This window comes from Sturnira hondurensis, unplaced genomic scaffold, assembly GCF_014824575.4.
Source record: "Sturnira hondurensis isolate 20B ecotype Veracruz unplaced genomic scaffold, ASM1482457v3 Scaffold0003090, whole genome shotgun sequence".
In the NCBI taxonomy this organism is placed as follows: domain Eukaryota; kingdom Metazoa; phylum Chordata; class Mammalia; order Chiroptera; family Phyllostomidae; genus Sturnira; species Sturnira hondurensis.
This window is the reverse complement of record NW_028075721.1, coordinates 2,444,830-2,465,145: the sequence shown is the minus strand read 5'-3', so window position 1 is coordinate 2,465,145 and position 20,316 is coordinate 2,444,830. Positions and strand designations below refer to the sequence as shown.

The 20,316-nt window shown below is 51.9% G+C and overlaps 1 protein-coding gene and 1 long non-coding RNA gene across 2 annotated transcripts; one reads left to right on the top strand and one right to left on the bottom strand.

The window, feature by feature from the left end:
• Positions 1–258: 258 nt before the first annotated feature.
• On the top strand, positions 259–8,905 carry CA7 (carbonic anhydrase 7). Its single transcript, XM_037041579.1, has 7 exons — positions 259–434; positions 2,860–3,057; positions 5,752–5,870; positions 6,662–6,757; positions 6,862–6,924; positions 7,479–7,634; positions 8,130–8,905. The coding sequence occupies exons 1-7, from the start codon at positions 395–397 to the stop codon at positions 8,250–8,252; spliced, it is 795 nt and encodes a 264-aa protein (XP_036897474.1). The 5' UTR covers positions 259–394; the 3' UTR covers positions 8,253–8,905.
• Positions 3,051–20,316, bottom strand: LOC118983897 (uncharacterized). The gene is made up of 3 exons (XR_005065814.1): positions 20,091–20,316; positions 13,969–14,104; positions 3,051–4,592 (listed from the first exon to the last, which is right to left on the bottom strand). It is a non-coding gene; the product is annotated as an uncharacterized LOC118983897 (long non-coding RNA).

Here is a 20,316-nt window from a genome sequence, read left to right as displayed (position 1 = left end):
CAAGCCTGGGGAGGGGAGGGGATGTGGAGTAACCCCAGCAGCCCTCAGCACTAGCCGTCTCTCATGTCCCAGAGCCCGTACACGTGCTGGAGGAAAGGAGGGAGAGTTATCCAGCGAAGACAAGAGTGGAGTTGGGGGAGAGGTTCATGTCCCTCTGGCCCCACATCTCCACGTGGGGCTCAACTGGAGGGCAGTCGGAGGCGGTGCCTGGCCGGCCTCCCGCATCTTCCGGGGGAGGGGGGGGGCGTGTCTCCCGGGAACCGCTCCTCCCGTCACTGCTCTAAGAGGCTGCTCCGCAGCAGCAGCAGCAGCAGCGAGCGGCGCCCGAGCTGCAGCCTGAGCCAGAGGAACTGAGCCCAGTCGGCAGATACACGGCCGTGGGGACGACAGCAGCATGACCGGCCACCACGGCTGGGGCTACGGCCAGAAAGACGGTAGGCACAGACCTTGGCCGGCTGGGGTCCTCTACGACTCGCCCCTGGCCGGGTTTCCGGGATCCGCAAGTGCCCCACTCTCCTGGCCAGATCCGGACCCCGCCTCCCATCCAGCCAGCCCCTAGCTAGAACCTGGCCCACCTGCCCGGCCCGAGCCCCGGCTCCCCGGTGCCTGGCGCAAAGTCTGCGCTGCGTCCCAACCCGCTCAGCAGCCAGCTGCGCTGTGCTGCCTTCTCCGCGCAGCCTCTCACCATCGGACTCACGTGAACCCGGGCCCCCGCCGCCCGCCCCACCCCCCCACACTCACTCACCCATCTCTCGTGGTCCCTGTGGGCAGAAGTGGCCTAGAGCAGCGGGGGCGGTTGGGAAAGAGCGCTGCGCGTGGGTGCGGGATGCGGAGTGCGCACGTCGTGTGTGCAGGAACATCCCGGGAGTCCAGCTCCGCTTTGGCAAGGGCTCTGTGTCCCCAGGACAGTGTGTCCCTGTGGGGGCTGTTTACGCTTACCTGTTAGCAGGTACGTGAGGGAATGGGGCGTTTGCGTGCGCACGCATGTGTGTCTGGGTGTCTACATGGAGCAGGGTGTCTGAACACATCCTAGAGTGAGTGGCCCACACCGTCCTCCTGGTCTGACCCGGAACATAGCTCCTCAATTCTGCACTCAAGTTTCGTTGGGATGCGGAGGAGGGCAGAAGGGGCGGGAGGTGAAAGCCAGAGTGCTTGGGTGTGGGTCTGGGGCAGGTCCGTTCCCTTTGGGGACGTTGTTTCTTTCCAAGCTGGTGAGATCGTCTGGGGTAAGGGTTTCCCCCTTTCCCTGAGGTGAGCAATTAGAACCCAGGATCCAGGCTACCGGTAGACCCATGCAGGGCAGGTGAGGGTGGAGAGAAAGAGTGCTAGTGGGAGGAACACTTCCCATCCCAACTTCTCTGGGGAGAGGCAGTCACTCTGATGGGGGAGGGGAGGGGGTGCTGGGCTATAGTCTGGAGGTTGGGAGGTTGGGCCAGAGGGAGTTAGAGAGATGCTGAGGCATATCTGTGTCCCTCAGGGACCCCAAAAGCACAGGAACATCTTTGGAGGGGAGAACTCCAGACCTTGGCATGCAAAAGCTAGAAAGAGGCATTCAGAAAAAGGCAACAGAGACCACCAGAGATGGAGAGAAAGGCAGAGAAGGGGCAGGTTGACAACCCATAGAAGATTATCTTCCCACCAGTGCCTGCTCCAAGCCCGCTCCTGGGTACCTTCCCATATTCAGAGTCCCCTAACTTCAGCCTTCTTGCTAGTCCTGCCCACCAGCTCTGAGCATCCAGTACCTTATAAGCCTACCCCATAGCCAGCCGCCCTCACCCAGCCAGACCTGGGTGATCCAGTCTAGGGGGAGAAGGACAAAGGATAGAGGTGCCATCAGGCGGCATACTCACAAGACTTCAAAAATAACCCCATGAGTCTGGGACGCGTTTCTGAGTCATCCACTGGGGACACAGCTCTGTTGGCACCTGCTGTTATTTTCTCAGGAAAACTTAAGAAGCCAAAAAACAGGGAGAAGCACCAGCCGGCAATTGCTCTAAAAATAGGCTGCACCTCAGGATGTTTCCCAGGGAGATGCTGAGCCTCTCAATCGCAGATGGGGCCTCTGGGAGGCAGGTGGTAGGTGCCCGTGGGTGTACACGCAGGTGTGTGTATATGCGTGTGTGTGTAGCTGCATGTGTTTTGCTGTAGTCTCTTAGTACAGATATAGGTTTGCAACAGGGGGTCCCTGTGTGAGGGTGCACATGAGTGCGTCTGATATAGTTGACAGGGTGTGTGTGTGTGTTTGTACACGTGAGTGTTACTGGGCCTACCCACTCACATCCAGTGAGCTCTGGTCACTGTGCACCTGTGTGCGTACATGGTAATCTCTATGGATCTGTAGGCACATGCCTGGGGAGGACAGCTGGGGGAAGTTCACGTATGAGCTATGTTTATAGAAGTGCCCGAGTGTATATGTGCACATGCCTGAATGGCCCTCAGTTCCCTCATCTGTGAAATGAGGACCACACCGGTTTCTGCTTCACAAGGGGATTGTGAGGAACAAGGACATATCACAGAGACAAAGCCAGGGTGATGGAATTTTTATTATTACTGTCACAACAGTGCAAACATGTCCGAGGTGCAGGAAGAGGCCTGATGCCTGATATGGTCAGGTCAGGGGCTTCAGATGCCAGAGGGACCTCCTGTCAGCTCTGGGTGGTGACTTTTCAAGGGGGCGCTTAGAAGACAAGGAGGTGGAGGGTAAGTGGAAGATCTGGGATTGAGCTCCAGAATGGCACAGCTCCAAGTCAAGGGTAGAGGTCTGAAAGGATACTGGGGATACCATCCCCCACAGATGCCTTCGGCCTGAAGCCCAGAGATCTGGGATGGCCTGAGTACTTGCCCTCTCCCCACCTACAGGCCCCTCACAATGGCACAAGCTGTACCCCATTGCCCGGGGGTACCGCCAATCACCAATCAATATTGTATCCAGCCAGGCTGTGTACTCACCCAGCCTGAAGCCACTGGAGCTTTCCTATGAGGCCTGCACATCCATCAGCATTGCCAACAGTGGCCACTCTGTCCAGGTGGACTTCGACGACAGTGACGATCGATCTGGTAAGTGGCCCCTGGCAGACCCTGGCACCCCTCCACCTGGGGTCCTAACTCTGTTTTGGGCAGGCTCGGGAGGGGCAGCATGCTGTGGGAGGGAAAGAAGGCTTCACCTCTCACCAACTGTGAAGCCACGGACTGAGCCTCAGTCTCCTCAGGCATGAAACGGGAGCGATAAGACCTTATCTTCCTCCCTAGGATCACAGAGAGCAAAACTGAGAAACTGAAGTGAGGATTGTAGTGCAGGCATATAGCAGATGCCCTGAAGCTCAAGAAATGCTGCTTCTCTCCTTCCCTTCCATTTAGTGCTTTAGGTTGGGTTTGTTTTCACTTCACTCCCTGCCCCATCTCTGACCTGCTGCGTGGCCTAAGGCCAAACCCTCCTCTCTGTGTGATCTGGCCAAGCCCAGCAGAGAAAGAAGGGTGCTAAAATGTTCTGTGTGCCAGGCCCCTTACTAAGGTCACAGGAATAAAAGCTCTTTTATTCCTCTCAAGAACCCACCTCCAAGATGGGCAAACAGAGACTCGGTGAGCCCAAACCAGCCAGGTCTGACTCCAAAGGTCTTCTTTCCAGCCCACATTCAACCTCAGGACCGCAATGGCCTTGGGCCAGGGATTGGCCAACAGGGACTTGTGGCACCCTTTCCACGGTCTCTTTGCCCTGGGATTAAAGTCCACGTTCTATTATGATAAATGCCTAGGAAGAGTCCTCAGGAATACTTCTCAGTGAAGCAGTTGTGTCTTTAAGACCAGGCCTGTGAGGTGTGAGGTGTCTCAAGGTATGGGATGGGGCAAGGAGGAAACTGACTAGAGTTTTTTGTGTAAGAAAGTGACAGGAACTTTGCCTACCATACCCCACTCCCACCCTACATGCATAATAAAAGCACTCAGGGGAACTTATGGTTCAATTAAAAAATCAAAGGGCAGGGAAGAGGAAGGAAGCAAGATAAGGGTGACTTTAGTTGCCTAGCCCTGAGTTTCCCGGCAGGCTAGGGAAAAAAGGAGAGAGGATCAGTTATAGTTCCTGCTGCAGAAAGGAGCAAATCCAGCAGATCCTCAGAGGAGAGACATAGCTTTCCTGGTACCGAATTCTAAGAAAAGCCTCTCACCCAGAGCTCTGAGGTGGGATGTGGAGCTCTTGATGACCCTAGATGAGGGTTTATGAAGGAGCTGGTTTTGCGTGGCTGTACCTTCTAAACCCTTCAGAGGCCACTGAGAGTTCAAGTCAGATCAGTAGCTCAGTGAAAGGCTACCGTATGGGGTGGAGGTGGGAGGCCCAATGGCGCATGCCTCTGGACCACTGACCCAGGGGTTCACTTTCAGGTCTGGCTGGGATTCCCCTACCAGAATGCCCAGACCAAAGGGGGCAGGAAACCAGTGGAAAGAAGGTGGGCTTGGGAGCCAGATAGTGGGAGCTCAGCCACTCACCAGTTGTGAGACCTCGGGCACGATATCTACTTTCCTGAGCCTTCGTCCCACATCTGTCCAATAGGGATGACAGTGTATCCCCTACCCCTCAAGGTCTCTGTGGGGGATGACACCTATGGGTGCAGAACACATAGTAAGTACACAGTGAATGGCAGTGTGTTTTATGGTCAGGACAAAGGGAGGAGGCCAAGGGAGCCAAGCTCAAGGGTTTAGGGAAGGAGTGCATTCTCTGAGAGACCATACTCTGGGGTCCCAGGTAGGGCATGCTCAGAAGGTCCCCACAGGCTATATCCAGGAGCTCAGCCTGCAGGACAGACAGCGAGGAGGGTTAGGCTTCTGAACTGTCCTGTCTTCCTCCTCCCCCTCCTCCTTCTCAAGGGGCCCACAGGGGGCAAGGCCCTGCCCTGGTCACCCATCCTGAAGAGGCCTAGTGGAACTCTGAGCCCAGGGCCGTCACCTGATCCAGGGGCTCACATTCAGGCCTGGCAGGGGCTCCTTCCACTGCCAGATCCCTTTCAGCTAGAAATTCAATCAGTCCCAGAAGGCCTTATGCTTGGCCCCAGTTCACCAGATATCAGGGTGGGAAAGTCACAAAACCAGCACAAGTGGGACCCACCAAAGAGGTTGGGATAGGGGGTGTACATTGGAAGTACCTAGACCTCCCCACCAGAGTGGGAGCCCTCAGGAGCTGGCCTCTGGACAGCACCAGGTCCTGGGGAGGCAGCATGGCCTGGTGATTCATGGCTTGGGCTCTGGACATACAAAGGAAATGCAGGCTTATGTTCTAGCTCAGTGCCTTGCTGTGTGACCTTGGGCAATTGCCTTGCCCTCTATGTACTTTGGTTTCCTCCTTTATAGAATAGAGGTAATAGATTCTGTCCCTCATGAGCTACTATGAGGACTGAACAATATAACCCTCCTGACTCCACCCTGAGTCAGAGCTCTAGACAGGGGAGGCCTATTGTCAGTGATAATGGGGAGCTCAGAGGCAAGGTTCCAGCCTCTGTGCAAAACTGGGTAGGAATGGGGAGGATGGAGCGATGTGTTCTGTCAGTCCCAGACTCTCTGCCACCTACAGACTGCCAGGAGTTCTGCCCTGGCCCAGCTAAGGGCCCAAAGAACTGAGTGGGGACTGACCCAAGACCAATTAGCCCAACCAATTTTTCAAATAAAAAATGTATCCCCTGTCTTGGGTCCTGCCCTGATCCTGGCACTGTTGGGCAGTCTGGGCTCTCTTACAACAATTGCTATAAGCCCCACTTCTACCCGCAGTAGTGACTGGGGGCCCCCTGGATGGGCCCTACCGGCTCAGGCAGTTCCATTTCCACTGGGGCAAGAAGCACAACGTGGGCTCGGAGCACACAGTGGATGGCAAGTCATTCCCCTGCGAGGTAAGGGCTACCCTCCACAGGAATGCCTAGACCGCTTGGGGAAGGAGTGGGAGAATGGATAGTTAGGGGTTTGGTGGCTGCCTGGTGTGGGGCTCTGGGGTGAAGTGAGGAGGAGCACCCAGGGGCCTTTGGAAGAGGCATCCTCCACCTACCCCCAGCACAGAGTCTTCCTTCCGAACTTTGCCCACTGCTGTCCTGGTTTCCAGAAGGAGTTTTCTGAGGGACCAATCCAGGCCCTTACTAACAAGCATTCAAGGACTGAGATTAGCGTTCCAGGCCCTGCATGAACTGGCCTTGCAGGGCCTCACCTTCCCCCAACCTCTCCCTATGCTGCCCTGCAGGAGGTGAATCCTCTGCTGCCCACACTGGGCTCTTTTATACCTCCAGGCTTTTGCCCGTACCTCCAGGTATTCCACCTGGAGTTCCTTTCCCCTAGGGTTCCATTTGATAATTTCCTAATTATTCTTTGGACTTAGTGTAATGCCATCCTCAGGGAGTGCCAGGTTGGCCATTAGCTATTTCATAGTTCATGGTGGGCAGGGCCTGAACCAGATTCTTCTTTGGTTCCCTGGGGCTCAGGAAAGGGTTGGGCCCAGAGCCGGGTACATGCAATGTGTGCCATCTGAGGGCTCCTGGTGGTCACTTGGGATGCTAGGCCTAGGAGGTCCGACAGCCCGTCCCTCCTGCAGAGGGGCCTGGAGTCTGATGGGAGTGAGGGAAGCCTGTCTCTGAGCTCCCGTGACCCCCTGGGAGGTGCTGAGCCCTGGCCCGGCCTGTTGTTAAATCTGTAGCTGCACCTGGTTCATTGGAACGCCAGGAAGTACAGCACCTTTGGGGAGGCGGTCTCAGCACCTGATGGCCTGGCTGTGGTCGGTGTCTTCTTTGAGGTGAGGGGGCTTTACCCAGGACCAGGAGGGGCGTGGGAGGCTTGGTAGTACCCCTGGTTCCAGAACACACTGGTACTGGGCTCACACTGCCCTCTCCCTGACAGATGGGGGATGAGCACCCTAGCATGAACCGCCTGACAGATGCGCTCTACATGGTTCGGTTTAAGGTGAGACCAGGGCCCATGACCCTGACCTAGAGCAGCCTGGTGGGAGGGAGGAAGAGGCTAAGGGACGGAGTGGACACATGCACTCTTCCATTCTGGCAGCAAACCCTCACTGAGATGAAGGGGGCAGGGCAGCCCCCGCAGACTCCTCTTCACCAGAGTCATTGGCCCCTGGAGTGCCAGGAGTGGAGACTCAGTAGCCTTGTCTGGTTATAGGATTGATAAGATACTTGTCACATTTGTTAATGGTTGTCTGGCAGGCAGCGCCACTAAGGGCCGCTGAAAGCAAGGGAGAAGCCTTGGTGGTCAAAGAGCTCCTAGAGCTGCAACTTTTACACACACACACACACACACACACACACACACACATGGGTGGATGGGGCCTGGTACTGGCTGGGAGATGGCATCCGGCATCACAGATATTTGCCTCCAGTTTGCATCACTGAGCCAAGGAGAAGCCTAGATCCTCTGACAGAAATGGGGGTGGGGGGCGGTGCTGCTGGTCTGGTCCTGGCAGGAGGTCCATGCTGGTTCCTGGGTTCCCTACCCTGCTGCAGGGCACCAAGGCCCAGTTCACCTCCTTCAACGCCAAGTGTCTGCTGCCTGCCAGCCGGCACTTCTGGACATACCCGGGCTCCCTGACGACTCCCCCACTAAATGAGAGTGTCACCTGGATTGTGCTCCGAGAGCCCATCAGCATCTCTGAAAGGCAGGTGAGTCCTCCAGGAGGAGCATCAGGTCGGGGGATACGGCAGCCAGGGTCCACCCCAGGCAGTGCGACTCTCCCACCCAGCAACCCACAGCCTGTGGTCCCACTACTGAGGCTCCCATCTTGTGTGAGTAAATGTTTAGTTTCTTAGATGGGAGTTAGCCTGATTGACAGTCATAGGACCCAGACACAGGCAGGGAGGGGAGATTCCTGGATTCTGGGACTATGCCTACTGTGTTAGAATCTGATGCTGCATTTTCTGATCTCTTAGCTGGATGGGATTGGAACTGGAACTAGGTGGAACAGGGTCCAGATTCCGAGGCCCTTTAGTGAGTAAATAACTGAGGTTGGGGTCCCAGGAGAGAATGAGTAGGGGAGGCTGGGGACAGGAAGAGGAAGGGGCGGAGCAACTGGGCAGGATATGCCAGATGACGGGTCTGGGATTGGAGTGAACCATAGCACCCCGTCCCGCCCTGAGTTTCTCTTCTGCCCTCTCAAGATGGAGAAGTTTCGGAGCCTGCTTTTCACCTCAGAGGATGACGAGAGGATCCACATGGTGAACAACTTCCGGCCACCACAGCCACTGATGGGCCGTTTGGTCAAGGCCTCCTTCCGGGCCTGAGCAGCCTGGCTGCCCGGCCAGCCACCAAGGCGTCATCTTCCCAAGGGCTTCCTCATCAGCAGACACCAAACCATCTGAGGCTCTCTGCCTGGGGGCTGCTATGGCGCCCCCATCAGCTGGCTTGCTCCTCGGCTACCCTACAGGCTTCTTGATAGGATCCTTGAGTCAGGGAACACCCCTCAGCTGCCCTGGGAACAGGACGGACAGGAGCTGAGCATGTTCCAAGCCTGGGGCTTCCTCTGCTTTCCAAGATCCAAAGGTCCCTGGGAACCTCCTCTTGTCTTCTTCCCCACTGGCAGTGGCAGCAGCCCCACCCTGAGTTCACACTGTGACGGACGAGACTGAGCTCTCTGGGGCAGGCAGCCGCCATTGCCAGGAAGGCTCAAGCAATAATTAGAGGTGGGCAGAGCTGCCCTCTTGGCATTACCTCTTCTGCAGGCTTCCGCCGTGCACACACCTCACTGCCAGGCCATTAAAAACAGCACTCAGTCTGCTGGAAGTGACATGGCCTTCTCCCTCCAGCCACCTGCTGCCATGGGCAGGTACTGGCTACAGCTTATGTAGTATCTCGCCTCACCCCCACCCAGCTACCAAAGCCACCTCCATGACGATCCATCCATGCAATGACTAATAAATTCATTCATCCTTGCAACAAATGCCCCTTGAGTGCCGGTGCTATTTCAAGTTCTGTTCTAGGCATTGGGGAGGCGATGATGGTGCCTCAAGCACAGTATGTTGGGAGGAACGTGTACAGAGCAGGTGTTATGGAGAGGGCAGGGCAGGGGCTGTGGGGGCAGAGAAAAGGGGGAGCTTAACCTCATCTGGTGAAGTAATTAGACTCCAAGGAAGAGAGAGGAGAATAACACATTCGAAGCTAGGGAAGAGCAGATGTGCAAGCTCAGAGGTGAGAAAGCCCAGAGTGTGTGGGGCTGGAGCTTTGCGGGGAGGGCCTGAGACTCTATCCCAGGGCTATTGGGGAGTCATAAAGGGTCTGGGTAGAGGAGGGGCAGAGTCAGTCGTGCAAAGGGGAGATACCTATGAAGTGTGGATGAGTGGGCAGGAATGGATGGCATCAGGGCAGAGGCGGTGACCTGCGGCCAGGAAAGAGCCAGGGAGGTGGAGGTGGGGAGCAGGGGGCTGAATGAGAGAGATTTAGGAGATGGAGCTTACAGGGCAGCATTTGGCTATCTGTGAGGGAGAGGGGAGTGTGGGAAGTGTCTGGGGACCCTGGGGAGGAGCTGACCAGGGTGGACGCACAGCATTTGCAGGCCCCCGGAGGGGAGGATGAGGCAGTGGAATGGTGAAGTATGAGCTGAGGAGGGAGTGGAGGGTGGCAGGCTGCTCTGGAGCATCTCAATTCAAGGTAGTGGGTGAAAGAGGGGACCCGGGGTGGCTGGAGGACAACCTTGCCCATGCAGGCATTCTTGGCCTGATACAGAGGCATTTTCTCTCTACCTGTTGCAGGTGACCATGAGAAGGGTGGTGGTGCCTGGAAGATGGTGTTTTTGCTCAGCTTGGGCGCAGGTAGCAGCAGGGAAGTAATGCTAGTAATCCTGCCTCTGAAGGCAGGCACAGGGGCTGGGGCAGATGTCTGGCTGTTTCATGATCCCAGAAGAGTAATTATCTGCATTTCATAGATGACGCTGGGAGAGGTTAAGTAGGCAAGTGGCAGAGCAGGATTTGAACCTGAAACTGTCCAATAACTCTCCTGCTCTATGCCACAGCAACTGGATCCAAGGTCAGGATCGGGGGATGGGCACGGTGGTGGTCACATGGAGGTGGTATAACAGACCGGATGCTGCAGGTCCTGCCAGGGACTTTGGCCAGCCTCTTGCTGGGATGGTGGCACCACAGTCCTGGCACCACAAAGGACTTGAGGAACGGGAGCTCGTTTTGTAATAATTATCCTGAGCCTGCCAAGAATCTTCACTCCCTGAACACTTTCCCTTAATTTATTTTTAAATCCAAACAATTTTGAAACCAAAAGTGGCCTCCTTATGTTGTAAGCACAGCCCCAGCTTTGACCCTGTAATATCCAAACGAGATGTCCCAAATGGATCCCAAATGGATCCCAAATGCCTCCCTAAACCTGGTCTCAAGGGACCCAGGCCTAGACCCTTAATCTTCATTCAAGGCCAGGCTGCTTCCTGGTAGTAATGCTTTGGGGAGCCCAAGACAAGATGGGCTCTGCCTGCTCCCAAGATTCCAGAGAGACTATCTCTGGGGAGCCAGAGCAGGTCTCAAAGGGACCACCCCCATCTCTGGGGCCCCTGGCCAGTGGTTACAGCATGCCCAGTATGTACCTAGGCCCTGGGCAAAGAATTTGCCCTGGAGGAGCCAGGCCTTGGACCCCAGAGCAAGAGTCTCCATTCTCTGGGGTGGGCCTCTGGAGATGGGGGTGGCTGTGAAGACCCCAGGAATTGAACCTGGGGCCTTTAGGTTTATGGGATGACGCTCCAACCAACTGAGCCACATGGCCAACATAAAAAACTAAAGACGAATTTCACATTTTTTTGCAATAAGTTTTTGGAATCCATTGCATATTTTATACTCATACCACATCTTGATTCAGACTCACTACATTTCTAGTGCCAAGACCACGCGTGACCAGTGGCTACCATTTTGGATAGTGCAGCCTGAAATGACATCACCCCTTGCAGGGCCATCTGCCAGCAAGGTGTCCAGACAGTCTCCCTAAGTGGGCCTGTATCCAGGCAAGGTGGTAGCAAGAATGAGTCAGATCTGGTCCAAACCTCTGTCCTCCACAAGGGTAGCCTCAGAACATTTGATGCCAACTTGCCTCCCTCATTCCTTTTCCAAGAAACCTCCCTAATCCCCACCTCATTCCAGTCTGGCTGGCCCTGCCCCAGGCCACCCGGCAGGACCTTTGCTCTTCCTCCAGGAGAAAGACCAAGACCCTAAGAGACTGTCAAGAATGGCAGAAGGTGATAGTATCCCTGAGAAGAGTCCTGACTTGGTTGAAGAGACTTGATTAGTCTGGGAGGGCTTCCTGAAAGAGGTAGCCAAGGCAAAGTACAGTTGACCCTTGAATAACATGGGTTTCAACTGCATGGGTCCACTAACACATAGATATTTCTCGGTAAATATTTTAAGTGTGTTTTCCTTATGATTTCCTTAATAACAGTTTCTTTCCTCTAGCTTACTTTATTGTGAGAATACAGTATATAAAACATATGACATACAATATATGTGCTAATCAACTGTTTATGTTATCAGTAAGGCTTCTGGTTAACAGTAAGCTATTAGTAGTTAACTTTGGGGGAAATCAAAAGTTCTACATGAATTTTTGGCTGCACAGGGTGGTTTGCACCCCTAGCCCCATGTTGTTCAAGGGTCAACTGTAGCTGACATCCCAGCAGAGGCACAGGGGCCTCGGCAGCTCCTGGGAACATTTACCAGGCAGAAGGAGGAAGGCCTGACTCTCCCCCAGCATGTATGGACAAAGGGGGTGGGAGTGATTGGAGACACACGGATCCCCTTCCATTCTGGAGGCATCAGTTACCAGGCAGAAGTGCACCTTTCCACCCAGGGGTCACGGGGAGCCACTGGAAGTCTGGAGCAGGGGCTGAGGGCCTCCTGGAATGGAAGGAGAGGGGTCTTTCTCTGAAGCTCAGAAAGCACTAGGCATCCCGTCGCCCAAACCCACCTTCCAACACAGGCAAATCCTGGCAGGTGCAATTCGTCTGCTCCCCCTGGCCCTGCAGGAGGGACATGCCCCTGGGTCCTGGCATTTCCTGGCTTGGCAGTCTGTGAGTCTAATCTAAATCCCTTCAGCTGCAACCCAAACGTTTTTGTCTTCAGGGGCATGGAAGGGTGAGTGGGTGGCTCTTTATTCCCACTGAGCTGCTGTCTTGGGACAAGCATTGTGGGAAAGGCATGGGGACACAGTGGCCCCAGGGTCACATGGGCTCCTAGGGATCCCTCAGGTTTTCAGGAAGGGGCTCTTTCTCCTCCTCCTCCTCCTCTCTCAGCACCTGCTCTGCGTGACAAACCCTTGGTTGCCTTGGGCACGGGTGCCTCCAGAGGGCACTGGCCTGTCTCCCCAGTTACCCAGGCCTCCTGGGAAACTGAGGAGTGGGTCCTTGCTGCTGCTGCTGCTCCTGAGTGCTCAGGAACAGGGTTTGGGAAGTGGGGAGGGTACAACTGTTTCAGCCAGAGGAAGCCACAGCAGGGATCCATAAATGAGTGGTCCAGGGAATCCTGGAGCACCCAAGCTGAAAGAGTTCCATGACCCCACTCTACAGGTAGACCAGCTGAGGCCCAAAGAGGGAACAGTGTCTACCAGAGTGACTTGGTGGGAGACCTAGAATTTATGACTCCTGGTTCAGCACTCTTCTCTCATCAGGAGAGCCTTTCATATCAAAGAGACCCCATGCCGAATAATTCCACCATGGAACCTGAACTCCTGTCAACTGAGCTTCCGTGCTCAGTTAAGACAAGGTCCCCGATGAAATGCCAGTTCCACTGGGAGGGGTATACACCTTTAGGGGGGATGATTTTGTCACCTCCTATTCAGTCTGCTACATGACCTCTTCTCTTGGCCTCAGTTTCTCCATCTATAAAATGGTCTATGGGGGCCAAAAGTAGGACTTGATGAGGGAGGGAAGGCAGGTTCCCAGAAGAGTCAGGCTGTGACAGAGTTTGGGTGTAGGCAGCTCCGGATCTCGGGATGTGAGTTACCCCGGGTGTCTCCTAAAGTCGAAGGGGCCATAGTGCTGCACCTAAACTGACAGGGACAGATGACTAGAAGAGCCTCCTGACCCCCTGGCCTTTGCCCATCAATGTGACAGGAAAATAACTGGGCTGCATTTCCTACCAGCCCAATGTAATGGGTGCTCAGAGCTAGATTTAATTGACTTATAGAAAATAAAGACATTCCCAGTGTTTCACGTAACCAAGTCCATGGTCTACGACCCACACAGAACGACAACGTCTGTACTTTAGAAGTCAGTGCCTGGAAATGCTTTCTCTCCTAGGACAGCAAGATCTGGTGGTATAATTTCCAGAACATGCGGGTGAGCTGAAAAGATATTCTGGGGACAACCAAGCCTTTGAAACCCTGGCCCCAGTGCTAAATCCAGAAGCCTGTGGTTTCCAGGGGCAGCAGAGGGGAGTGGGAGGAGAGCTCCTCACCCTGTGTGGCTTGCTAGGTACAGAGCTGCTCACACAGGTCCTTTGTCCCCAGCTTGGGGGCAGGGGGCCGAGTGCCAACCTGGCTGCTTTAGCTGGCACCAGTGGGGGCTCCAGCAACTTAGCTGAGGGCTCAGGTCAGGGCAGTGGCAACCAGCTTTACTGTTGTTGGGGCGCCTGCCTTCATCTCAGTGCCCTTTGAGGTCAGAGGTCATGCTGAGAAGAGAAACTCCAGTGTCTGGCAGCAATCAAGAGCTGACCAGCCTCAGCCAGTTCACTGAGCCCTTGCTATAAGCTAAGACCCCTAGAGATGGACCCCCAGCACCTGCGGCACACGAGACCTATTCATGTCAGGAGATGTCACACTTGGGCTCATTTTTTCTACCCCGCTTCACACTGACTGACACCTGAGAGAACTGGGGGTGCAGTCATGGAAACAGAGAAAGAATGGGCCAACATTTAGGGTTCCACTCTCGGACCCAGAGCCCCTCACCCCAAAGCCTTTCTACTTTAGCATAATTTCAGACTTATGAAAACATTGAAAAAAGTAACAATGAATACCTACACGTTGGTCACCAAGACTTCCTATTTCATCCCATTTGTTCTCTTTCTCTTTTCACATATATACATCTTTTTTAACTGTTTGAGAATGAACTGCAGCCATGATAGCTTTTTACCTCCAAATACTTCAGTGGTTTTTCCTGAAAACAAAGGTACTCTCTTACATAAACAGTCCAAGAATCGAAATCAAGAAATTAGCATTGCTACACTTCTATATCTAGTCAGCACACCTAATAAAGATTTGGCCAATTGTCCCTTAATGCCTTTTGTAACCCCAGTAAACTACACGGTCAGGCCTTGCACTCAGCTGTCCAGTCCCTCCGGTCTCCTTTTCTCTGAGGTCCTCAGTCTAACTCTGTCTTTCCCGACACTGATGTGTGTGGAGAGTACATGCCAGTGGGTAGTAGAATGTCCCTCAGTTGCTTTTGTCAGGTGTTTCCTCATGAACAGATGCAGGTCACGATCTTTTTGTAGAAACATCGCCAAAACGACCCTGTGTTGTCTTCAGGCAAGTGATATTGATTTGTCCCATTGTTAGCAACATTAACTTTGCTTTTTGGTTTGGGGGTTTCAGAACTGAAGCATAACAGATACACAGAAAATGCACACACTCAGTGAACTTTCACAATCTGGACGTACCTGTGGAACCAGCACCCAGGTCAGCAAAAGTGCATTGCTAGCACTCCCAAACCCCTGTGTTCTCATAAGCTTTTACCCCCCAAGAGTAACCACCAACCTGACTTCTAATAATGTAAATTACATTTGTTAGTTTCAAACTTCAAATAAATGAAATAATTCATTTCAGAATCCTACTTAGTGTCTGGCTTGTTTGCTCACATCATGTTTGTGAGATTCTCAGAGCCGACTTTCTATAATTAGTGCAATGCCTCTTATTATAAGCCTTCAATGACAATTAAAGAAAATATAATTCGCCCTGGCTGGTGTAGCTCAGTGGATTGAGTGTGGGCCTGGGAACCACACAATCGCGGTTCGATTCCCAGTTAGGGCACATGCCTGGGTTGCGGGCCAGTTCCCAGCAGGGAACTCATGAGAGGCAACCATACATTGATGTTTTTCTCCTTCTCTCCTTCCTTTCCTCTCTAAAGATAAATAAATAAAATCTTTCTAAAAAAGAAAATATAATTCATCTATACATAATTTCAAAAATTAATACCTTAGTTGTAGCATAAAAGAGAATTATTTATACTACAGAATAAATCATATTTATGTATACAAATGGGTAACTTTGAATAAAGCAATACACGTGTCAGGACATAAATGCCAGGGCACAAGGACACTGAGGATGGGATGAGCCAGCTAAGATGGAGATGTAGGTAGACACACTGTGCCTCCTCGTACAACCAAAAGAAGGACAACAACAAATTTAAAAACAAAAACAACCAGAACTGACAGAAAATTGAACCGTATGGAAGTCTGACAACCAAGGAGTTAAAGAAGAAACATTCATCCAGACCAGTAGGAGGGGCGGAGATGGGCAGCAGAGCGGAGAAGACTCAAGGCAAGGCGGTGGCTGGCAGACAGCCATGTGGGGAGTCCCACAATCACACGCAGATAAACCTGGAGAAACAACTGGAGAGTGAGACAGACGGCCCAACCCAGGGTCCCATCGCAAAGAAATAAAACCTCAAAACACCGATTGGAAATACCTGTGGGGGTTCAGGTGCTGGGAGAGATTCCCAGCCTCACAGGAAAGTTTGTTGGAGAGACCCACAGGGTCCTAGAATGTACACAAGCCCACCCGCCTGGGAATTAGCACCGGAAGGGCTTAATTTGCTTGCGGGAAGCAGAGGAAGTGACTGAAATCCGGCAGAGAGGAAACAAACAGCACTGTTCCTTCTTGGACCCCTCTGCCACATACAGCGTCACGACACAGCAATACGGGTTGCCCCGCCCTGGTGAACACCTAAGGCTCCGCCCCTCATACGTAACAGGCATGCCAAGACAAAAATAAAAATGGCCTAAATGAAAGATTAGATCAAAGCTCCAGAAAAAATACAACTAAGCAACAAAGAGTTAGCCAGCCTATCAGATGCACAGTTCAAAACACTGGTAATCAGGATGCTCACAGAATTGGTTGAATATGGTCACAAATTCGATGAAAAAATGAAGGCTATGCTAAGTGAAATAAAGGAAATTGTACAGGGAACCATCAGTGATGGGAAGGAAACTAGGACTCAAACAACTATGTGGATCAGAAGGAAGAAAGAAACATTGAACTAGAACAGAATGAAGAAACGAGGATTCAAAAAAATGAGGAGAGGCTTAGGAACCTCCAGGACATCTTTAAACATTCCAACATCCAAATTATAGGGGTACCAGAAGGGGAAGGGGAAGAGCAACAAGTGGGAAACTTATTTGAACAAATAATAAAGGAGAACTTCCCCAATCTGGCAAAGGAAATAGACTTCCAGGAAGTCCAGGAAGCTCAGAGTCCCAAAGAAAGTGGACCCAAAGAGGAACACACCAAGGCACATCATAATTACATTAGCCATGATTAAAATGAAGGAGAGAATTCTAGAAGCAGCAAGAGACCAGGGGACAGTCACCTACAAAGGAGTTCCTATCAGTCTGTTAGCTGATTTCTCTAAAGAAACCTTGCAGGCAAGAAGGAGCTTGAAAAAAGTATTCAAAGTCATGAAAGGCAAGGACCTCCATCCAAGATTACTTCATCCAGCAAAGCTATCATTTAGAATGGAAGGGCACATAAAGTGCTTACCAGATAAGGTCAAGTGAAAGGAGTGCATTATCACCAAGCCCTTATTATATCAAAGGTTAAAGGGACTTATCTAAGAAAAAGAAGATAAAAATATAAACCGTAAAATGACAATGAACTCACAATTATTAACAAACACAAAAACAAACTAAGCAAACAACTAGAACAGGAACAGAATCACAGAAATGGAGGTCACATGGAGGGTTATCAGTAATGGGGTAGGAAGGTGAGAGGGGGAAAAGGTACAGAGAATAAGTATCATAATTGGTAGGTAGAAGATAGACAGGGGGAGGTTAAGAATAGTATAGAAAATGGAAAAGCAAAAAAACTTATATATATGACCCATGGACATGAACTTATAGGTGGGGGATACAGGTGGGAGGGGGTGTGCAGGGCAGAGGGGAATAAAGGGGGGGGAATAGGATAACTATAACCGCATAACCAATAAAATACATTTAAAATAAGATGGGATGAGGTTTTCTGATTTTCGTGCCCATGTATGGAAACCCCACCTGTAACATGACCACTGCAAATGCATTCAGGCAGAGGAACGTGAGTATTGTTGCCTTCATGGCATGATTTTCCTAGATGGTGAATGAGTCCTTGTAAAATTTCAAACAACACAAAGCACATTAATTTGCTATGTGCTAAAACTGTGCAAGTGTTACTTTGCGTTTGCAAATCACACAGAACAAGGTTGTAGGTTTGCATGAAGACAAACAGATTCTATGCCTTTGAAGGTGGGGCAGGATTCAAACAATCCTATGTTGTGTGAAACTGCTCTGTAGGACTCCTAGCACCCCTGGGACTTCCCAACTGACAGCACCCCCAGATACCCCGAATGTTCTTCCAGTGGTACCATAGGTCAAGAGAATGAGAGGAGAGGCCACCTGGGTGGATCCAAGAACCAAAGGGGTTGGGCCCTTGAGGAGGGTGCAGGATGGGGGGTTGAACATAGCCTGAAGAAAGTGGGGTCTCAGGGGAGAGTACTAAGGTGGGGCCTCCTGGTGGCCAGTTTCTGGAGTAGCAGGCTGGCATCTGGGGCTAGAGGGTTGGGGACCTTATGTGGACCTTGCTGACCATCACCCAGCTCCTCTCCAGGGGATGCCAGCAAGACCTACACTTTCCTGGGCTCTGCATGGACAACAGACAGCAGGGGCCCTGTCAACCACAGCCCCTATGGGGACCTCCATGGGCTGAAAACACACCTAAGCCACACACTAAAAGGATTATGGGGCCATGACATAATAAAAATAATACAAAATGATATTCAACTGACAGGTATCTATAAAGAAGGTAAGCATAGTCCGGATTTCTCTCAACGTGCTTTTATTTTAATAAAATAATGAATAACAAATTATTTGAAAGCACCTTCCATTGTTTGTGCCCCTCACAACACGCTTCCATGTGAATATGGGGTGACCCACCAGCAAACACAACCCATGGACTAATTGACTCGTTTTAGCAGACCCAAGACCTCTCTTCAGAGGTGGGTACCCTTCTTATCCCTATTTTGCCAATGAGATATAGAGGATCAGATAGATGAAAACAAGCTGTATAGCAGGAGTTGCCCGAGGCCAGGACTGGCCTACCTTAGAGTCAAGCCAGAGCCATCACTCTCTAGGTCCCTTAAGGTATTTGTAGGCCTATTCCCCCCTCCTCCACTGACAGTGCTAGTTTCTAATGTTAGTGCTAAGCACTGTGGAGGGACACATACACACATCCTTCCACCAGCTCTGGGAAGTGAGATGCTCGGGTTCTTCTTGCAGTGTGTTTACGCCCCCTCGTGGCCATGTGTGAAGCTGTAGTCTGGTCTCTGGTCCACCTTAGCCAGCCGGCCAGCAGCAGCAGGGATTCAACCCAGCTGTACTGGGAAAGAATTTGCCCAGGTTATTGACTGACAAAATAACTGAATATTTTTGCTGTCGTTTGTGATCCTGCTTTGCTGGCACAGTAAACTCTTGCTTCCTCTGTTGTCCAAGGCTACAGCCCTGGGTCAAGCAGGGAGCTGGTCAGTAACACTCAGCACCACTGAGCTCCTGGGCAAAGGGCATGCATGGAGGGCTGGGGCCATGGCCCCATCATTCCCCAAAGTTACAGAGGGTGTAGGAAGGCATTTCAGGCTGGGGAACAGCAGGAGCAAGGCTTGGAGGTAGTTAAGAGAAACTGAAGGTTAGTGTGGGAAAAAAAGCTGAATTAGCTTTTGCTGGTGTGGCTCAGTGGATTGAGCGCCGGCGTGTGAACTGAAACATTGTCAGTTTGATTTCCAGTCAGGGCACATGCCTGGGTTGTGGGCCAGGTCCCCAGTAGAGGGAGTGAGAGAGGCAACCAGTGATGTTCTCTCACACATCAATGCTTCTCTCCCTCTCTTTGTCCCTTCCTTCTCCCTCTCTAAAAATTTTCCTTAAAAAAAAAAAAAGACTGAATTAAATTTAACCCAGTCTCCACCATAGCCTGGGGATTGGGGGTGTCCTGATTACAGCCACAGCTCCCAGTCCTCCAGACCAAAATAGCTCCTGAGCCAAGAAAAAGAGGACAGCTTTGCCTTAACACCCCCTACGTACTTCCCCCTGCCCCCATTATGTAGCCACTATACAGCCGGGGGAGGTGTCTGCTCCCACAACATACATGGAAATGGCTGCCCCTCTGTAGCAGATGAAGAAACAGGGGCTCTAAATTCGGCTGAAGCCCCTTGCCCAAGTCATATATTCAGTAGTGGCAGTTGGGGTTCTTGTGCCTGCCTGACCCAAGGCCCGGCCTCTGAACCCACCACATTACATGGGCGCCCTGTGTTTGCAGAAGAGGTATTTGCCTTGGAAAAGCAGATAGAAAAAATTTCAGAGGCTTGGCACTTTGTAAATGAGCCCCAAAGCCACAGTGCCACCCTGGTAGTCCTCAGTGAGAAAGAAAAAAATACCCAGTCCCTGAATCCTCAGGCTTCTACAAGAAGTGAGGTGTGCAAGTGGAGGACCTGGTTGTCATTACTGGCTGCTTAAATTATATTTGGTTTTCCCTGAGTGTGTTTGAAATGCACTAGCCCTGCATGCCCACCGGGGACAAGGTTCAGACAAATGAATACATGGTTAGCACCCATGGAGATAAAGGCCCTATTTAAATTATAGTCTTTTCCTTGGCTGGTGTAGCTCAGTGGATTGAGGGTGAGCCTGCGAAACAGAGGATCATGGTTCAATTCCCAGTCAGGGCACATGCCTGGGTTGCAGGCCGGTTCCCTGCAGGGGAAGCATGAAAGGCAACCAGACATTGATGTTTCTCTCCCTCTCTCCTTTCCCTCTCTAAAGATAAATAAATAAATAAAATCTTTAAGTAAATAAAGAAATTATAGTCTTTACTTAAAGATGGCTAAACAGAAACACAGTCTGGTGAGGAAGTACCTGTCTTCCCTGAAGGAGCATTCAGGAGCTCTTCCTCTGGATTCGGAGAAACCCAAATTGACCCCTCAGGCTGTTAAATGTGGATAAGAAGCTTCTAGGTCAGTGCCTGGGCTGTGAGTCCAGAGAGCAGGGTCCAGACTGCTCTCAGCCACAAGCTTAAAAGTGGACCCCGGGGAACCTGGGGAAGTCAGTTCAGATCTCCAGATTCTATTTTACTCTTCAAAGA

What these genes read in the sequence shown, in the direction of transcription:
- CA7 (XM_037041579.1), top strand. Translation starts at nt 395, where the DNA reads ATGACCGGCCACCACGGCTGGGGCTACGGCCAGAAAGACG. An exon ending in CGACAGTGACGATCGATCTG is followed by an intron (nt 3,058 to 5,751) that starts GTAAGTGGCCCC and finishes TTCTACCCGCAG; the next exon opens with TAGTGACTGGGGGCCCCCTG. An exon ending in TCTACATGGTTCGGTTTAAG is followed by an intron (nt 6,925 to 7,478) that starts GTGAGACCAGGG and finishes ACCCTGCTGCAG; the next exon opens with GGCACCAAGGCCCAGTTCAC.